Source organism: Salmo salar, chromosome 07 (assembly GCF_965601325.2).
Source record: "Salmo salar chromosome 07, fSalSal1, whole genome shotgun sequence".
Lineage (NCBI taxonomy): Eukaryota > Metazoa > Chordata > Actinopteri > Salmoniformes > Salmonidae > Salmo > Salmo salar.
Window position 1 is genome coordinate 41098805 of NC_138297.1, and position 17035 is coordinate 41115839.

The 17035-nt window shown below is 43.9% G+C and overlaps 1 protein-coding gene, 1 non-coding gene and 1 pseudogene across 5 annotated transcripts; 1 reads left to right on the forward strand and 2 right to left on the reverse strand.

Moving 5' to 3' along the window:
* Positions 1 to 1173: 1173 nt before the first annotated feature.
* Positions 1174 to 3584, reverse strand: LOC106609144 (uncharacterized). 2 transcript variants are annotated; one of them, XR_014392918.1, is made up of 8 exons: positions 3359 to 3584; positions 3159 to 3258; positions 2917 to 3071; positions 2684 to 2836; positions 2534 to 2585; positions 2357 to 2455; positions 1895 to 1958; positions 1174 to 1766 (listed from the first exon to the last, which is right to left on the reverse strand). It is a non-coding gene; the product is annotated as an uncharacterized LOC106609144 (transcript). The 2 variants fall into 2 exon arrangements; XR_014392917.1 differs by having other exon boundaries at positions 2684 to 2842.
* A 307-nt stretch (positions 3585 to 3891) lies between these two features.
* LOC145850399 (protein DENND6B-like) lies at positions 3892 to 4635 on the reverse strand (annotated as a pseudogene). The gene is made up of 4 exons (XR_014392816.1): positions 4621 to 4635; positions 4423 to 4501; positions 4208 to 4313; positions 3892 to 4082 (listed from the first exon to the last, which is right to left on the reverse strand). The product of XR_014392816.1 is annotated as a protein DENND6B-like (transcript).
* Positions 4636 to 6098: 1463 nt separating this feature from the next.
* On the forward strand, positions 6099 to 16162 carry lkha4 (Leukotriene A-4 hydrolase). 2 transcript variants are annotated; one of them, XM_014207491.3, is made up of 18 exons: positions 6099 to 6355; positions 7347 to 7477; positions 8338 to 8458; positions 9250 to 9423; positions 11301 to 11353; positions 11463 to 11535; positions 11666 to 11806; positions 11904 to 11927; positions 12023 to 12093; positions 12281 to 12392; positions 13337 to 13481; positions 13574 to 13677; positions 13787 to 13857; positions 14021 to 14075; positions 14186 to 14281; positions 14394 to 14476; positions 14557 to 14661; positions 14820 to 16162. In XM_014207491.3, exons 1-18 carry the CDS (start codon positions 6200 to 6202, stop codon positions 14950 to 14952), a joined length of 1848 nt encoding a protein of 615 aa, XP_014062966.1. In that variant the 5' UTR covers positions 6099 to 6199; the 3' UTR covers positions 14953 to 16162. The 2 variants fall into 2 exon arrangements, with proteins under 2 accessions (XP_014062966.1, NP_001133592.1); NM_001140120.1 differs by having other exon boundaries at positions 6199 to 6355; positions 8317 to 8458.
* Positions 16163 to 17035: the final 873 nt, after the last annotated feature.

Here is a 17035-nt window from a genome sequence, read left to right on the forward strand (position 1 = left end):
TCGTCAAACATCTCATTCCAAAATCATGGGCATTGACATAGAGTGGGTCCCCTCTTTGCTGCTATAACAGCCTCCACTCTTCTGGGAAGGCTTTCCACTAGATGTTGGAAGATTGCTGCGGGGGACTTGCTTCCATTCAGCCACAAGAGCATTAGTGAGGTCAGGGCTCTGTGCAGGACAGTTAAGTTATTCCACACCGATCCCAACAAACCATTTCTGTATGGACCTCGCTTTGTGCACGGGGACCTTGTCATTCCAAAACAGGAAAGGGCCTTCCCCAAACTGTTGCTACAAAGTTGGAAGCACAGAATAGTCTAGAATGTCATTGTATGCCATAAGATTTCCCTTCACTGTAACTAAGGGGCCTAGCCCGAACCATGAAAAACAGCCCCAGACAATTATTCCTCCTCCACCAAACTTCACAGTTGGCACTGCATTGGGGAAGGTAGGGTTCTCCTGGCATCCGCCAAAACCAGATTCATCCATCAGACTGCCAGATGGTGAAGCGTGATTGATCACTCCAGTCCAATGGCGGCGAGCTTTACACCACTCCAGCCAACGCTTGGCATTGCGCATGGCTATCTTAGGCTTCTGTGCGGCTGCTCAGCCATGGAAACCCATTTCATGAAGCTCCCGACTAACAGTTATTGTGCCGACGTTGCTTCGAGGCAGTTTGGAGCTCGGTAGTGAGTGTTTCAACCGAGGACAGACGATTTCTACGCGCTTCAGCACTCGGGGGTCCCGTTCTGTGAGCTTGTGGGGCCTACTACTTCGTGGCTCCTACTACTTCGTGGCTGAGCAGTTGTTGCTCCTAGACGTTTCCACAAATTTGACAAACTTCCTTGTTGGAAAGGTGGCATCCTATGATGGGGCCACATTGAAAGTCACTGAGCTCTTCAGTACAGGCCATTTTACTACCAATGTTTTGTCTATGGACATTGCATTGCTGTTTGCTCGATTTAAAAAACCTGTCAGCAACGGGTGTAGCCAAAATAGCCGAATCCACTAATTTGAAGGGGTGTCCACCTACTTTTGTACATATAATCCTAATCTGAAATCTAAGATTTTGGAACCTGGATATTTAGAGGCGTTCCAATGTAGTGTGATTTGTTTGTGCTTGATCAAAAGAAAATACTGAGATTGATGAAAGCCTCAAAATGTACGTCACTTAAATGTAATTCACCCCTTTTATAGGTTTAATGACAGGAGTTTTAAACTCAACAAAATAAAACAAATGTAGAAAGTGCATATGATATTCATATTTTACACTAACAACTACGCATGTTTCTTCTGAAAAGCTGGAATAGAGCAAAAGGCTATACTCAAACCTGTCCCTCTCCACAGGTGTATACTTCAATCCCACTAGTAACAATCAGCATACTTAATGAAGGCATAATCTCATAAAGTCTACATTTCAACTACTCTATTCCCCTTGACCTAATGTTATTGTCAAGATGAACCATAGCTATGTTTCTCATATTACCTAAAACTTCTAGTTTGCTACATTATAAATCGTCATTATCTTACTCAGATGGGGGTAGTGGTTTGGCTGATGGCAATACTTTTAGTTTCAGGTTGTTTTTAAAAAGACTAAAAACAAAAACACTTCAGCTTCTGTATATTCAGCAGTGTCAGTGTTAGCGTCAGTATCTGTGTAGTACAGTCCGCAGGTCCTCTGGTAGAGAGTTGGTGATTGTCTGGAGGTATCCCTCTAGTTTCCCCAGCGCCCCTTCCTTCACTGGGAGCTGCTGCTTGCCAGCCTTCATCTGGATTGGGGGACAGACAGACTATAGTACACAATGGTTTGTGGCACAGAATTAATTTCTTACACTAAATATAGCATGTTCCAAATGGTTGAGGAGAGTGTAATGGACATAGTGATGGTTTTACTGACCAGTTTCTCTCAGCTTCAGAACCAGGTCCACCTCTGACTTGCCTTTGGTTCAACCCAGCAGGTCCTGGGTGAGTAGATCATGAACAAAACATTCAAACGAACCAACTTATGGGTAGGGAAAGGACTCCTAACTGAGGTAAAGTCAGTGGAGTCGTGTGGTTGAGTTTATTGGTCACGTGATGCTCTGTAAGTAGAGTTAAACTAATGTCTTTAGGTGCGAGTGAACAAGGCGGTGGGGATCAACTAACAGCATCACAGACAACCTCTAGGTGGAGACATTCTACTTTCTGGGTCATCTCCCTGTGTCGCAGGCAATACCAGCCATCGAAGTTGGGGGACCTGAAGAATTTCCTACTAGGCCATACAGCGAAGTGCAATGCATTATGGATGATTTGTTTAGAAAAACATGTGCCACAACTAGATACAATAGTTAGAAATGACAGATGAGGTGGCCAGACTCACCTGTACAGGCCCACCCAATCCCCTTTGAGCACAGAGGTGAGCTGAGGTCCAACGTGCGCCAGACTCCCCATGAACTCCTCCTGACTGAAGGAAACGGATCTGAAACACACACACACACCATATTCAAACATAGTATCAACATACCATAGAAACAGGTTTGCTATCCATGTCACCCACCTTCCAATGAGTCAGACCTCTAGCAGAGGCATAGGCTGGCCAGGTAGAGTTCCTGGGGCAGACAGACAGGTGAGACACCCAGCATGCAGCAGGACAGACAGTCTATATAAGGGTGGGATGTATGTGTGGTAGGGAAGGCAGTCCCCTCACCAGTGGGATGATGAAGCTCTGGGTGAGTTCTAACAGATGTCTCCTCAAGATGGCACTCTGCACCTCAGATAACCTCTTCCTCTGGATCCCTTTTTGGAGTCTTTTGATGAGACTTGTCTTTTTGAAGGAACGTTTTATGTGCTGTGTAGATACCTACAGCTTGGGAGAACATGTTTTTACACACCAACTCACTCTCTCAAACCATGTTGGTTCCATAACTCCAGATGTTTTACCTGACTTAGTGTCCAGTGTTTTCAGCTTGGCTGGTTTCTTCACCTGCTTAGGCAGATCACCTGACATCTTGAGTTCACCAAGGCGTATAATGTGGGGCTAGGACTGGAAGGTCTTTATGAAGAAGGGATTAGTGACCCCCAGAATCACATTGGGACTGGAGAGGAGAGAGAAAGGGAGCAGGGTGAGTTGAGTTGCCCCTCGGGTATGACAGAGTATAAACAGTGTTTAGAGTAAGCCCTACTCGCGGTGCCTGTGTCGTAGTGGTATACTCCTTAAACTCAGCATCGTGTATGGTGAAGTAGGGCCTGTAATCACAGCAATACCGCAGTGGAGTAATCGAGCTGTAGGATGGGAGAAAGACAAATTTCATTTTACTAACTCACCGAGTTACGGTACATACACATGACGCCAAATGTCATATTTCATACATTTTCTGTTTACCTCCCTAGGGCAAGCACGGTCTCCGAGGAGACAGTGGGAGAGGGCTCCCCGACAGTGGCAGCATGGGCTCCCCGAGCAGCATGAGCTCCCCGAGCAGCATGAGCTCCCAGAGCAGCATGAGCTCCCAGAGCAGCATGAGCTCCCAGAGCAGCATGAGCTCCCAGAGCAGCATGAGCTCCCAGAGCAGCATGAGCTCCCAGAGCATCTGCATCAGGAAGGACTGGAAACACCTGGACAGGTCAGAGGGCAAAGGTCAGTTCATATACAATGCTGCTTTCACTAATACAATGCATCCTCAAATTAAACTGAAAATACAGCTAAGTTCAAGCCATGTAATTTACACAAACAGATACCTAACTATTTACAGGATATGTTTAGATTTTCACTTAGTTGAAGAGGTCAAGCTCATGTATGGTCGGTAACATCATAGGGGCTGGTAGAAGATTCTGGTTATAACAGAAACATACTTTTTAGATGAAGTCCTCTAGCGATACCCATCAACTAACATCAACTTTACTAACATCATGGAGAAGTCATATTTTCATGGGCACGTGGCCCATTATGTAAAAAGCTATACCAACCTCCTTTTGTGCCCGTTTCTCCGGGCTTCCCCCTGGTTTGTCGTTTTTGGATGGGATCCTGACCTGCATGACCACGCCCATCACAGGCAGGTTGAGTGTCAGCCCTGGCACCGGAGATTGCCATTGGTCAATCTCGTTGCACACTGCATGGTGGGAGGGTGAGAAAGATAAAGTTAGGGAAGTAGAGTCCAGACTGTACCTTAGAGCCCTAGTTAACTATAACGGGAGATGAATTACAAATAAGACAAGAAGTTATACATCTCCCCACCTGCTTCAAGGCAAGGTTCCAACTTCTCAAAATACTCTGGAGCTATGATCTGCAGTAGGGACTGATAGAGGTGGGCATACAGTAGTCTGGACACCAGTACAAGAGACTAGCGAGAGAGTGAAAGAGAAAGGCAGGAGGGAGAATGAAAGAGAAAACCAAATGTGAATACATTGTGGTTCTGATTACTAATCAGATCTGGAGCATAAGCTTCTCACCTTCTGAAAGTAGCCTCTTGACAGCGGCGTCCTTGACTTGTCTGAAGTAGACATAGCCATAGAAATGGGCCAGCTCTCGCTGAGGGAGAAAGGAAAGGGGGAGAGATTAGATAATAAGTTATTGCAATGACGGAAGTTTAGTGGTGGCTGACATGAATATTCCACTCCAGTCATTGATTTCAGATTAGATGTCCCTACCAAAGAACCAAGCATAACCCTAAAAAGGTAAGCAGCCAAACTGTCCCTGGCTTGGACCAGTAGTCAGACCACAGTAAACGACCGATGACAGACGCCCAATCCCAAATTAACCCCTAAGAGTAAGCCCTACACCCTATGCACTTGGGGAGATGTGAGAGGACTTGGTTGATATAAGCAATATAGTGAAACTTTCACCTAGCCTATCAGAGGGCAACTATTACCCTATTGCTTACACCTGTCAAATCCAATCAGATCTTCATAAATATGATTTGGGATTGGGCCAGACAGAGGGCTCACCAGTAGTGTGTGATGGGTGCATCTCTGCTGTAGGCATCCTCCTCTACAAACCAGGAGCCCCTGCAGCCCACAGACTGATGCAGTCTGAAGCTGAACTGGGTGTCCCCAAGGCATCCTGGGAAACATCACACAGGTCATGTGACTGATATAGATTTTTGACCCAATCCCAAATCGACCCCTAGACCCTACTTCCATACACTTGTGGAGATCTGAGTGGATTTGACAGGTGCAAGCAATTTGGTAGGGATAATCAACTAAAATCAGCCGTGGCAGATCTTTTCTTGAGCAGCTGGTCAGAGGGCCAGAACATAATTACAAATCATTTGTAGACTGCAAATTTCCCGCAAGAAGCCCAAACGGATGTAATATTTGAATAAAACATAATTTCAAACTTTGCTTACTTTGGGGGCCAAATAAAATCACCCGTGGACAAACTTCGGCTCACAGGCCACCAGTTGGGGAACCCTGCAATATGGTAATAGTTCCAACTTCTGATAGGATAGGTGGAAGTTTCACCATTTTGCTAAAAGCCATCAAATCATGTCAGATCTCCACAAGTGCATAGGGCCCTGGATCGATTTGGGGTTAGGCCTCTGACTCTGATTGTAATGTATTTTGTGATGACAGAATGTGTAATCTAATACACTTAGCTGAGTAAGAGTCAGGGAAGGACAGGTAGCAAACGCTAGTTTTCTGGAGTTTAAAGGAGAGGAAGCACAATCGGGGTCTTACAAAATGATTTATTCATTGACAGGCAACTAGCTTGTTAAGTATGGGGTGCATCGCAAAAAGTATGAGCATAAATTCATTTCATACTTCCTTCTCAGTGAGTTTCACATGGTGTGGGTACACCTGCTGGAATAGAGGAAAAAGTGCCAATTTGTCATGATGTCACTATTCCACACATTCGCCGGCTGGCCAGATTATGAAACACATGAGAGGTTGAAGTGGACCAGGTTGATTTCTTTAGTTGTTCTGCAAAAAAAAGAGCTAAAAACAAGTGGTATTGAAAGACTGCTTTGAAATCAACATGATTAAAATGTTTCCCCGAAGTGTTTACTAATGCAAATATATAGATCGTTGAAAGGGGACGGAAAGCTCATTCTGGTAAATGTACTGGTTTGATTATTAATTTAGAAAGAAACTCACGTTCAGCTCCAGTGTAAACTACAACTCCCACAATGCATGCAGCAGGGCGCTGTCAGATGGACGTGCGGTGAGTTGGGTTGTAGTTCATAGCTAATGCAAGTGTTTAGAGTTCTCTCATGATCCTGGACCGAACATGACTTCAGCTACAGACCCCTGCTCATTTTCCTCATTTTCCAAGTGCGTTACCAAGCACCTGAATCTCACCTTCCATGTGGATTTTGACAGCCATGTCCTCAAAGCTAAGGTCGCGCTCACCGTGGAGGTTTTAGTGGATAATTTCACGTCTTTGGTACAGTATTTATCTAATTTCTCAATCTGGTTATGCAGCAAGTTAACGTTAGTAAACTAACGTTAGCTAGCCAAGTTCATTCATTCTTGCTAGCAAATGCCTTTGACGTGGGGAAAAAGCCTTGTTTCAGTACACATTGTTTCGGGTGGGTATAATTTGTGGAACGTTCCAACAGGGATCCGTTAAAAAAATGTCTTAAAGTACAAGGTTGCCTTCAAACAACGCATACAAAGTAGCATGATCAATTCACCTAGCTAACTAGCTGCCGAATAGGCATCATCTCACCACGTAGCTTATTCTTAATGTTTGTCCATAGGCTACCAGAGTGAGGACAGACATTTTTCAGAAATACACTTAATGAAATAACCCACTCCCTACCCGGTATCTTATTCTGCCGCTATACAACTTTGTATGCGTTTGTTGGTAACCTTGTTATTTACGAAGTTTTTGGAGCAGATTCCTGTTGGAACGTTCAACAAATTATACCCACCCCCTTGTTGCAGTTGTAAACCTTGTTTCATTTCACCTGTTTCACTACACTGCTACAAAGCAATTGGTGGAGCTTATCAGACACACAATGTATCACACACTGCTGCAAGACAAGCTCTGATTTGAATCTCACTCATTGCAAATCTGATCATTAGTGGGTCACATTCAGGAATGATATGTAGCTAGCCATATGTGCTTTATGACACTGTTCTGCTCAGTGACAGTAAGACTTTGACAGGTCGGGCTGGCATGTGATACCAGGCGCGTGAACTTTAGATCGGAGTGGAGACTGTGTTACTCACAGCAGGTGTAGAAAATGTAGTCAGCCTCTCAGGGCCAGGTAGAGATAGAATGATGTATTTCTTATGGTTACAGCTGTTTTACAGTCACGATCTGGGGGAAGTTGGAGGTTATTGTAGTTGCTGACACTGTTGGTTACCCAAAAGTATTGCCCCACTTCCCCTTTCTTTCTTTCCTCTCTCTCTCTCCTTCCTACCATCAGACCCTTGACACGAAGGACCTGAAGGTCTCCAAGGTAACAGCCAATGGACAGGCAGCAAAGTTCACTCTGGGAGCCAAGCACAGCTTCATGGGAACCCCTTTGGAGATCACACTGCCATTTGACCTCTCCAGGTAACTGTAGGGGAAGGGTCACAAAGACCCTCCCCATTATTGATGAAGGGGACCTTAAGAATCATATGCTCACTATTATACTGTTGCTATGTGTCTGAAACTCTGCCACTATACTTTTCACAAGCTACCTATATTAGTCTTTGCGGTTACGCCATAGCTGTTGCCAGAGCGTGCCTGCAGGCTGGGTGTGAGTTTGACCGGAACTAGGTAAAGAGCTGAGAAGTAAACACTATCTGGTTTTCACACTTTTTGATCTCGTGTGACAGTGGAAAATGCAGATGATACTTAGAATTTAGAGAAGCTACTATACTAGGTTACCTTATAAGGTAATCTCAGCTTATTGCTGCACACATACATTGATGTAGATGATCACACCACCAGGGACTGACCACAGGTATATAACCAGCTGCGCCCTTTGCTTGGTTGCAGAACTTACTCTGAGACATACATGCTGTGTTTCTATTGTTAACTTCTGCCTGCAATTGCATTAATAAAGGTTTGATTGATTTACTTAAAGAAGATATTGTCTGACTGCTGATTTCACCAATAAGCCAACGATTGACAAGGAACAAGGAACCTACCCCGACATAAGCACCCCCTCTGTCTCACTCTCACACTTTAGAGGCCTGTTCAGGAAGCTGTAATGTTACAGAACATCCAGATAGAAATGAATTGTGTAGAACAGATATGATTGTCATATAGAGTAGGGAATAGTGTCTTCTCTATTCATTCCATTTCTATCTGTAACTTTCAGAACACTGCACATCACTGATTCCACCCCAGGTAACTCAACCCTCAGAGATTGAACTGATGGATACTGGCTTAGAGGTAACATTTAGTGTGTGTGTTTTGTTTCTCAGGGGTCAGTATGTGATCGTGGAGGTGACTTATGAGACGGCTCCTAGTGCTTCTGCGCTGCAGTGGCTCACTCCTGAACAGACTGCTGGGAAGAAACACCCCTACCTCTTCAGCCAGTGCCAGGTAACACACACACACACACACACACACACACACACACACACACACACACACACACACACACACACACACTGTGAGTTTATGGACATGCACAAACATGAAAAGTCTTTATTTTGGGTTGGGCTCATTCTAATTCAACAAAAGACTGCACCACGAACAGTACTTCTATGGTAAAAGTAGTTGCAAGACTGCGGCATCAAAATGGAACATTTTCACAACCTCCTCTGCAACATCTGCCGAGTGTAACTGTAGTCACGCACAGAAACAACTTCTGTTACTAGAAGTCCTTATCATTCTTATTATTTTTGGTTGGATGCCAGTCTTGCTCAACGGTCATTTTAACTGTAAAAGTAGTTGTAAGACTGTCTCAAAAGACATAACAAGGGAACACTTTCCCAACCCCATCTTCTGCAACATCTGGCCACTGGTGTTGTAATCACGCACAGAAACCTGTTCTGCTCTTTGAAGTTCCTAGCAGAAGAAAGATTGAATCATTTGATTGTAACCTGTGCCAGGTGAGGTTGCTTTTGCCCCTGCTTTCTTTCTTTATTATATCCCCCCTCCTGTCCTCCCTCTTTTTTTGTGTATCACCTGTGTGTCCAATGGTGCAGTGTTCAGCTGCAGCACTGATAAGTTGATCATTGGCTCTTCTGTCGCTGATATTAACAGCCCTCTATATTATTGTACACACACTTTGTTTACTTACATTACTTATATTCGTCCCCTCTTGGAGATAAATCCAGATTAGGTGGTTGATGTGATAATGTGCTAATAACCACCTCAAACCCCTCCAGGCCACCCATTGCAGGAGCATGGTACCCTGCCAGGATACTCCTGCTATGAAACACACCTACTATGCCCAGGTGTCTGTCCCCAAGGAGCTGGTGGCTGTGATGAGTGCTTTACGGGACGGAGAGGAGCCTGATCCCCAGGACAGCAGCCGGATCATCTACCGCTTCAGACAACCAGTCAGTGTTTCTATTCTCGATCACTGTTTCTATTCTCGATCACTGTTTCTATCCATTTCTCCATCCAACCATCCATTGTCATCCATAGCTTAATACAGTAAGTCAGTCTTGCTTTTTGGCTTGACTGTTCAAGGCACAGCGCTCCCGAAGTAGCTGCTGATCAAACAATAATGAGTACAAGGAATGTTTAGATGAAACGGCCAGATAACAAAAGGAACTGTCGTAGTACGCCTGCAATCTGAATGAAATACACTACCAGTCAGAAGTTTGGAGTTTTTTTAATTTTTTTTTACTATTTTCTACATTGTAGAATAATAGTGAAGACGTCAAAACTATGAAATAACACATACGGAATCATGTAGTAACCAAAAAAGTGCTAAACAAATCAAGATATATTTGAGATTCTTCAAAGTGGCCACCCCTTTGCCTTGACAGCTTTGCACATTCTTGGCATTCTCTCAACCAGCTTCATGAGGTAGTCACCTGGAATGCATTTCAATTAACAGGTGTGTCTTGTTAAAAGTTCATTTGTGGAATTTCTTTCCTTTTTAATGAGTTTGAGCCAATCAGTTGTGTTGTGACAAGGTAGGGGTGGTATACAGAAGATAGCCCTATTTGGTAAAAGACCAAGTCCATATTATGGCAAGAACAGCTCAAATAAGCAAAGAGAAACGACAGTCCATCATTACTTTAACACATGAAGGTCAGTCAATCTGGAAAAGTTCAAGAACTTTGAAGTGCAGTTGCAAAAACCATCAAGCACTACGATGAAACTGGCTCTCATGAGGACATCCCACAGGAAAGTAAGACCGAGAAATACCTCTGCTGCAGAGGATAAGTTCTTTAGAGTTACCAGCCTCAGAAATTGCAGCCCAAATAAATGCTTCAGAGTTCAAGTAACAGACACATCTCAACATCAACTGTTCAGAGGAGAACACGTGAATCAGGCCTTCATGGTTGAATTGCAGCAAAGAAACCACTACTAAAGGACACCAATGAGAAGAGACTTGCTTGGGACAAGAAACACGAGCAATGGACATTAGACCGGTGGAAATCAGTCCTTTGGTCTGATGACTCCAAATTTGAGATTGTTGGTTCCAACCGCCGTGTCTTTGTGAGACTCCAGAGTAGGTGAACGGATGATCTCCGCATGCGTGGTTCCCACCGTGAAGCATGGAGGAGGAGGTGTGATGCTGTGGGAGTACTTTGCTGGTGACACTGTCAGTGATTTATTTAGAATTCAAGGCACACTTAACCAGCATGGCTACCACAGCTTTCTGCAGCAATACACCATCCCACCTGGTTTGCGCATATTGGGACTTTTGTTTTTCAACAGGACAATGACCTAAAACACACCTCCAGACTGTGTAAGGGCTATTTGACCAAAGAGAGTGATGGAGTGCTGCATCAGATGCCCTGGCCTCCACAATCACCGATCTCAACCCAATTGAGATGGTTTGGGATGAGTTGGACTGCAGAGTGAAGGAAAAGCAGCCAACATGTGCTCAACATGTGGGAACTCCTTCAAGACAGTTGGAAAACCATTCCTCATGAAGCTGGTTGGGAGAATAACACGAGTGCCTTGATGACAGCTTTGCACAAAGGGTGGCTACTTTGAAGAATCTCAAATATAAAATATATTTTGATTTCTTCATGATTCGATATTTGTTATTTTATAGTTTTGATGCCTTCACTATTATTCTACAATGTAGAAAATAGTAAAAAATTAAGAAAAACCCTTGAATGAGTACAGTAGGTGTGTCCAAACTTTTAACGGGTACTGTACATTGTCAGTGACTGGAGCGGGTACATGGCTGTGTGTGTCTGACCGCTGTGTTTGATTTATTTCACCGTTGTTGACCTTTGACACCTCCCAGGTGCCCATGCCCTGTTACCTCATTGCCATCGTGGTGGGAGCTCTGGAGAGCAGGTAGACACACCCACCCATACATATAACTATTGCCCTGTTTTCCTACTCTTTATTTGAAACGAATAAATGATCAGTGAAATATTAGTAATAAATGTTTGTTGTTTACAAGAGAGATTGGGCCCAGGTCTCGTGTTTGGTCAGAGAAGGAGTTTGTGGACAAGGCAGCATATGAGTTCTCAGAGGTGAGTTTAGCAGTATTTACTGTTATCTGTGTGGTACGTAGGTCATTTGTCTGTCCCACTCATTCTACGTCAGCAGAGTTTTTAGTATTGAAATGTCAGCCTTGCCAAAAGGTGTGTATGACCCTCTCAGACAGAGACCATGTTGAAGACCGCTGAGGGCCTTGCGGGGCCGTATGTGTGGGGCCAGTATGACATCCTGGTCCTGCCCCCCTCCTTCCCATATGGAGGCATGGAGAACCCCTGCCTTACCTTTGCCACCCCCACGCTTCTGGTGAGAGACCTTACACACACACACATCACAATACCAAATCCCCCTGTCTGTGTATTTTCTTTTGTAACATTCCTTTCATCCTATGTTTGTCTTCTAGGCTGGAGACAGATCCTTGTCCAGTGTAAGTAAACACTGGTGTCCGTGTCTTCTCAAGTATGTGTTTATATCTGTGTACTGGTGTGTTAACCTGTGTCCTCCTCCTGTTTCTCTCTCCAGGTCATAGCCCATGAGATCTCTCACAGCTGGACTGGCAACTTGGTGACCAACAAGACCTGGGAGCACTTCTGGTACGACACAGTGAAAACATTTTATCAATGTTCTTTTCTCGCTTGAATGATATGTTAATTGGTCAAATTAGCCATAACTGAGTATCAGACAAATGGGATTGAGAGATGGGGGGGGGGGGGGGGAAGGAAGATCGTTTTCCGGAGTTAATGAGTTCATAATTAGCGTCTGTGCCCCTTCCTTCTCCAGGCTGAACGAGGGTCACACGGTGTACCTTGAGAGAATGATTGGCAGGTCTATGGAGAGTGAACAGTTCAGACAGTTCAAGGCCATGGGCGGCTGGAAGGACCTGCAGGAATCGGTGAGAGAACACGCACACGTGCATGAGTACACTGTAACACACTGGTACATACAGGAGTACACTTAAGCCTTGTTCACATTGGCAGTTTGAAGTGACTCAAATCCTTTTTTTATATATATATCTGTTATTTTTCCTGGAGTTTGAACACCCAAAAAGCACATGGAATTGGATATTTCAAGTCACATTTCAAACCACCTTTCGTAGGTGGTTTGAAGTGAGTAATACATCTGATTCCTGGCCGTGCGACTTGTTTTTAAAAGGTCAAATCGGATTAATTTGCTCTCAAGCGGTTTTTATTTGGCATATCTTGTTGCTTGCTAGCTACTCTGTCAGTTTGACAAGAACATGTGGTAGCTAAATAACTTGTTAATTATTTCCAAACATTAGTGAGTGTGCTAGAGAGATAAACAGCCACCTAGCTAGCTAGTTGACTGCTGTGGCTAACCAAAAAGGCCTTGTTTTGAAAGTTAGGTCATATCATTTGAAGCTTTTTAAATGTGTTCTAACACTATGATTTTGGTCATTCAAAGCAACTGGGAAACGTCCATGGCAGGCTTTGTCACCTTAGCTTGCTACATAACTTCTCAGTTGATGGGAAGCACGAGCACCAACACCAATCAGCCTACACCACTGTGCACACACCCTTCGTTACCATGACAACTAGCGTAACCATGTCAGCTAATGACTGCTGTCTGAACACACAAAAATCAAATTTGGTCACTTGTAACTTCCTGTTTGGACAGTCGGTATTCCAAAAATGATTTTGGAAAACAAAACTGATTTGAGCTTTGAGGCCTGCAGTGTGAACAAGGCTTAAGTAATGTGTCCGACTTCACTGAAGTCACTTAGCTGTTCATTCATACCTGTGTGTGTTTGCGTTTGTTTGTGTGCGGGTGCAACTGTGTATGCCCGACCTTATCTGATCTGTTTCCTCTGTCTCCCAGGTGAACACGTTTGGGGCCAACAACCCTCTGACCAACCTGGTTCCCAACCTGAATGAGGTGGACCTTGACGAAGCCTTCTCCTCTGTCCCCTACGAGAAGGGTTTCTCTCTTCTCTATCACCTGGAGGAGCTCATGGGAGGACCTGGTGAGACACACACACACACACACACAGTTGCATTTCATTCAGTAATAAAAATGAAGTCACTTGCTTCATGTAATTGGCTGTGTCTCTTACAGAGGTGTTTATGGGTTTTGTTAAGTCGTACATCCAGCTGTTTTCTTACAGCAGCGTCACTACTGAGGAGTGGAAGCACTACCTCTTCACCTATTTTAAGAACAAGGTACAGTAACCACCACTCTCCACCTAACCAAGTTGCTATCAAATCCTCTTGCTGTGGCTCTTGAACTTCTCTCTGTTTCACCTTTACTGCCCCCCCTATCCGATCACAGGTGGGCATCCTGAATAAGGTGGACTGGAACGCCTGGATGTACACCCCTGGGATGCCTCCCGTCAAACCACAGTGGGTTTACCTTACCATTTCCCTTGAGAATCACTCACCTGGCTGGCTGTTACACCTTTGAGCCCCACTTCTGTTATTTTGCGGGTCTGTTTTTAGTTGTCACTGTTTACCTGTCCATTCAATCGGAGGTGTGTGTTAAATCGATGCCACCCTCCTCCCCCAGATATGACAGCACCATGGCAGACGCCTGCATCGCGCTGTGTAAGAGATGGGTGAAGGTGAGGGTACATGCTCCACATTGATAATGTGTATGTTCTAGAAACCTCAGGATGATAGAACATAGCATTTTTACAAGTATTACTGTGGTGTTTAATTTCTCTCCCTCTAGACCAAGGAGGGGGATCTGGGGAATTTCAGTGAGGTGGATGTGAAGACTCTCTCCACCCACCAGCTCATAGAGTTCCTGTCTCTGCTCTTGCAAGAGGTAGACACGCCTCACTGTCACTCACCTGGTCGTCATAGCAACCTTCCATAAAGCCATGCGATCGCTCTATTTGAATCCAAAGCGGACCAATGACCATATCTCCTCCCCCTAGGAGCCCCTCCCCCTGAGCCATGTGAAGAGGATGCAGGAAGTGTACCAACTCAACGCCTTCAACAACGCAGAGATCCGCTTCAGGCGAGTTCCTGTTCTGGGGTCACATCGTGCAGTATGTGTCTGTGTGTCATTGTCTCTCACTGTTGGCTCCCTTCTTCCAGGTGGCTGCGGCTGTGTGTCAAGTCCAAGTGGGAGGATGCCGTTCCCATGGCACTGAAGATGGCGACAGAGCAGGGGAGGATGAAGTTCACACGGCCACTATTCAAGTAACCGACGGCGCCACTATCTGAGAGACAATCTCTGTTATTAGATGCCATGCGGTGTTGTGCTTTCTGGATCAAATTATTTCCTATTCTCTTATTTAGGGACCCTTTGTGTGTGTGTGTTCTACCTAATCACTCTCTTTCTCCCTCCCTTCTTTTAGAGAAGTGTATAACTTTGATAAGTATCATGAGGAGGCGGTGCGTGTGTTCATAGCCCACCGGGCAGCCATGCACCCGGTAACAGCCAATCTGGTGGCCAAGGACCTGAAGGTGGACACCGACAAGAGCACCTGATTCTAATTGGAATCCCACCAGAAGCACTCCAAGACTGGCATTATTACCGGTTCACACACCCCACCCCGTTGCCGGAAACGACCAGAGAAAGCTAGAGAGAAGCTTCCAGCCGCACCCCCACTTTTTAATAACAGTCTCTACTTTGCTTGGCAGCTATTCAGAATTGGCTTGTTTCTGTTTGTTTTACATTAATGTTTGTGATATGTCGAGCAGGGTTGGGGTCAATTCTGAATTTTTGAATTTAATTCAATTTGAATTGGCCACACCCCACAGGAAACAGAATTTGAATTGAAGGAAGTAGAATTTATTTAAACCAATTAAACTAAGGCCTGAAGTCTATTAATTTTACAAGTCTTTTATAAAAAGCATATGCCACTTATTAATGCAAAGAATACACATGCCATTTTAAATATTATGGCTCTATTCAGTCAGATCTGCTTTAGCAGACATCCGCAACGGAGGTGGAATTGTTAGATCTGTCAACTCTACACGGCATTGCATTAACAGAAATCCCATGAAGCCTTGTTTACAAGTTGAACACTGGGATGTGAGATGTAATCTACACCTCGATTAGGATGATCGAAATTCTCATTTTGTTTAATGATTTTTCAATTTGAGCATAATTGTTTCTATATAGCCTAAACTTTCTTGTTCTGAATTTCTAATGCAAAGAATACTATCGCAGGTTAACAGTTGATCTGATTGAATATAGGCTTTAGTTTGATTATAACTCAAACCAGTATTTTTCTTTGTCATTATAGGTTAGCTTATTCCCTTTCATACAATTGTTTTATCTAATAACTTCTGGGAAATGTATTTGGATATTTAAAAACATGAAGGGAATTATTATAGACAACCCACAACATGATCTTAGAGTATTTCAGACCACTGTAATTATTTCAAATTGTTTTAAGAGAATGAGTTTTAAAAATGAAATGTTTCCTTATGGTATTGGTAACCATACATGATGTCAAAACAAACATTTCTATCATAATGTGTAGAATTCGCAACTCAATTCAGAATTGACTTCAACCCAGACATCGAGGTATTCATCTCAGGGCAAATAAGTTTTTTATTTAATACATTTCTTTTGGAAACTCATTTTAGAATGGTTAAATCTTGTCCAGAATGCAAATACAGAACCTGTGTGAATTAGTTGCAATTATCTCATGCTTTCTTTGACGCCATTAAACACCATTATCAGAGAGTAGTGAATGTCTCGTGTTTTTTCCTGTTTCTTCAGGATCAGTTGACAGTATTAGGCAGTCTCACGTCCCGGCATTTGCCCTCTAGCAGTAATTCTGAGAAGTGAAGAAAGAATCTGAGAGATGGTTACCAATCAACACTGGACTACAGACCTCCATCACATTCTGCTGCTTCAGACAGAGAAGGGTTGGTAGGTAGATGTGCTGGATCTGGGATATGTGCTGTGTAGGATATAGGGCACCCAGATTGAGGCCAGGATTCAATCTGATTGCTGGTTATAGGCATATATCTCGAGATTGAGCCGGCATGCAGCATTTACTGTGAATGGGATCTCTGGGAACGCGGGAACATTGCCTTTAAAAGCTGCAATGCCTATAGCACATGATCGGATTGAATCCCTGCCTGAGTGTTGCCTTGCAATTACGGGGTTGTGGGTTCAAATCTCAACTCTGTGTTTTGAATGTAGTCTTGGAAATCCAAGACCTAAGGCAACGGCAATAGTTTGCTGGACTATTTTGAATGCATTTTCACAGTCTGTTAAATATACATATATGAAGAGACAAGCTGTAAACGAGCTGGTGCCTCAGGTTTAGGAGCTTGTCCTCCAATGACAGGTCATGGGTTCAAGACCTGTGCGCACCACTTGAATGCTACTCGGAGTCAATGAGCAGCGGTTATTGAGAAAATCTCATTTGTTTTCAATAGACTTCTCTATATTTTAAAACGAAGGGCCCTATTCAATCTGTATCGCTGATGTGTTACAGATTGCGCAATATACATTCTAAAGTAATTTCCGATTAAGGCCAACATATACAGCGTTAAATGCCATCTCCGCCAACGCGGAAACATTGCCTTTAAATTACAATTGGGCTTTAGC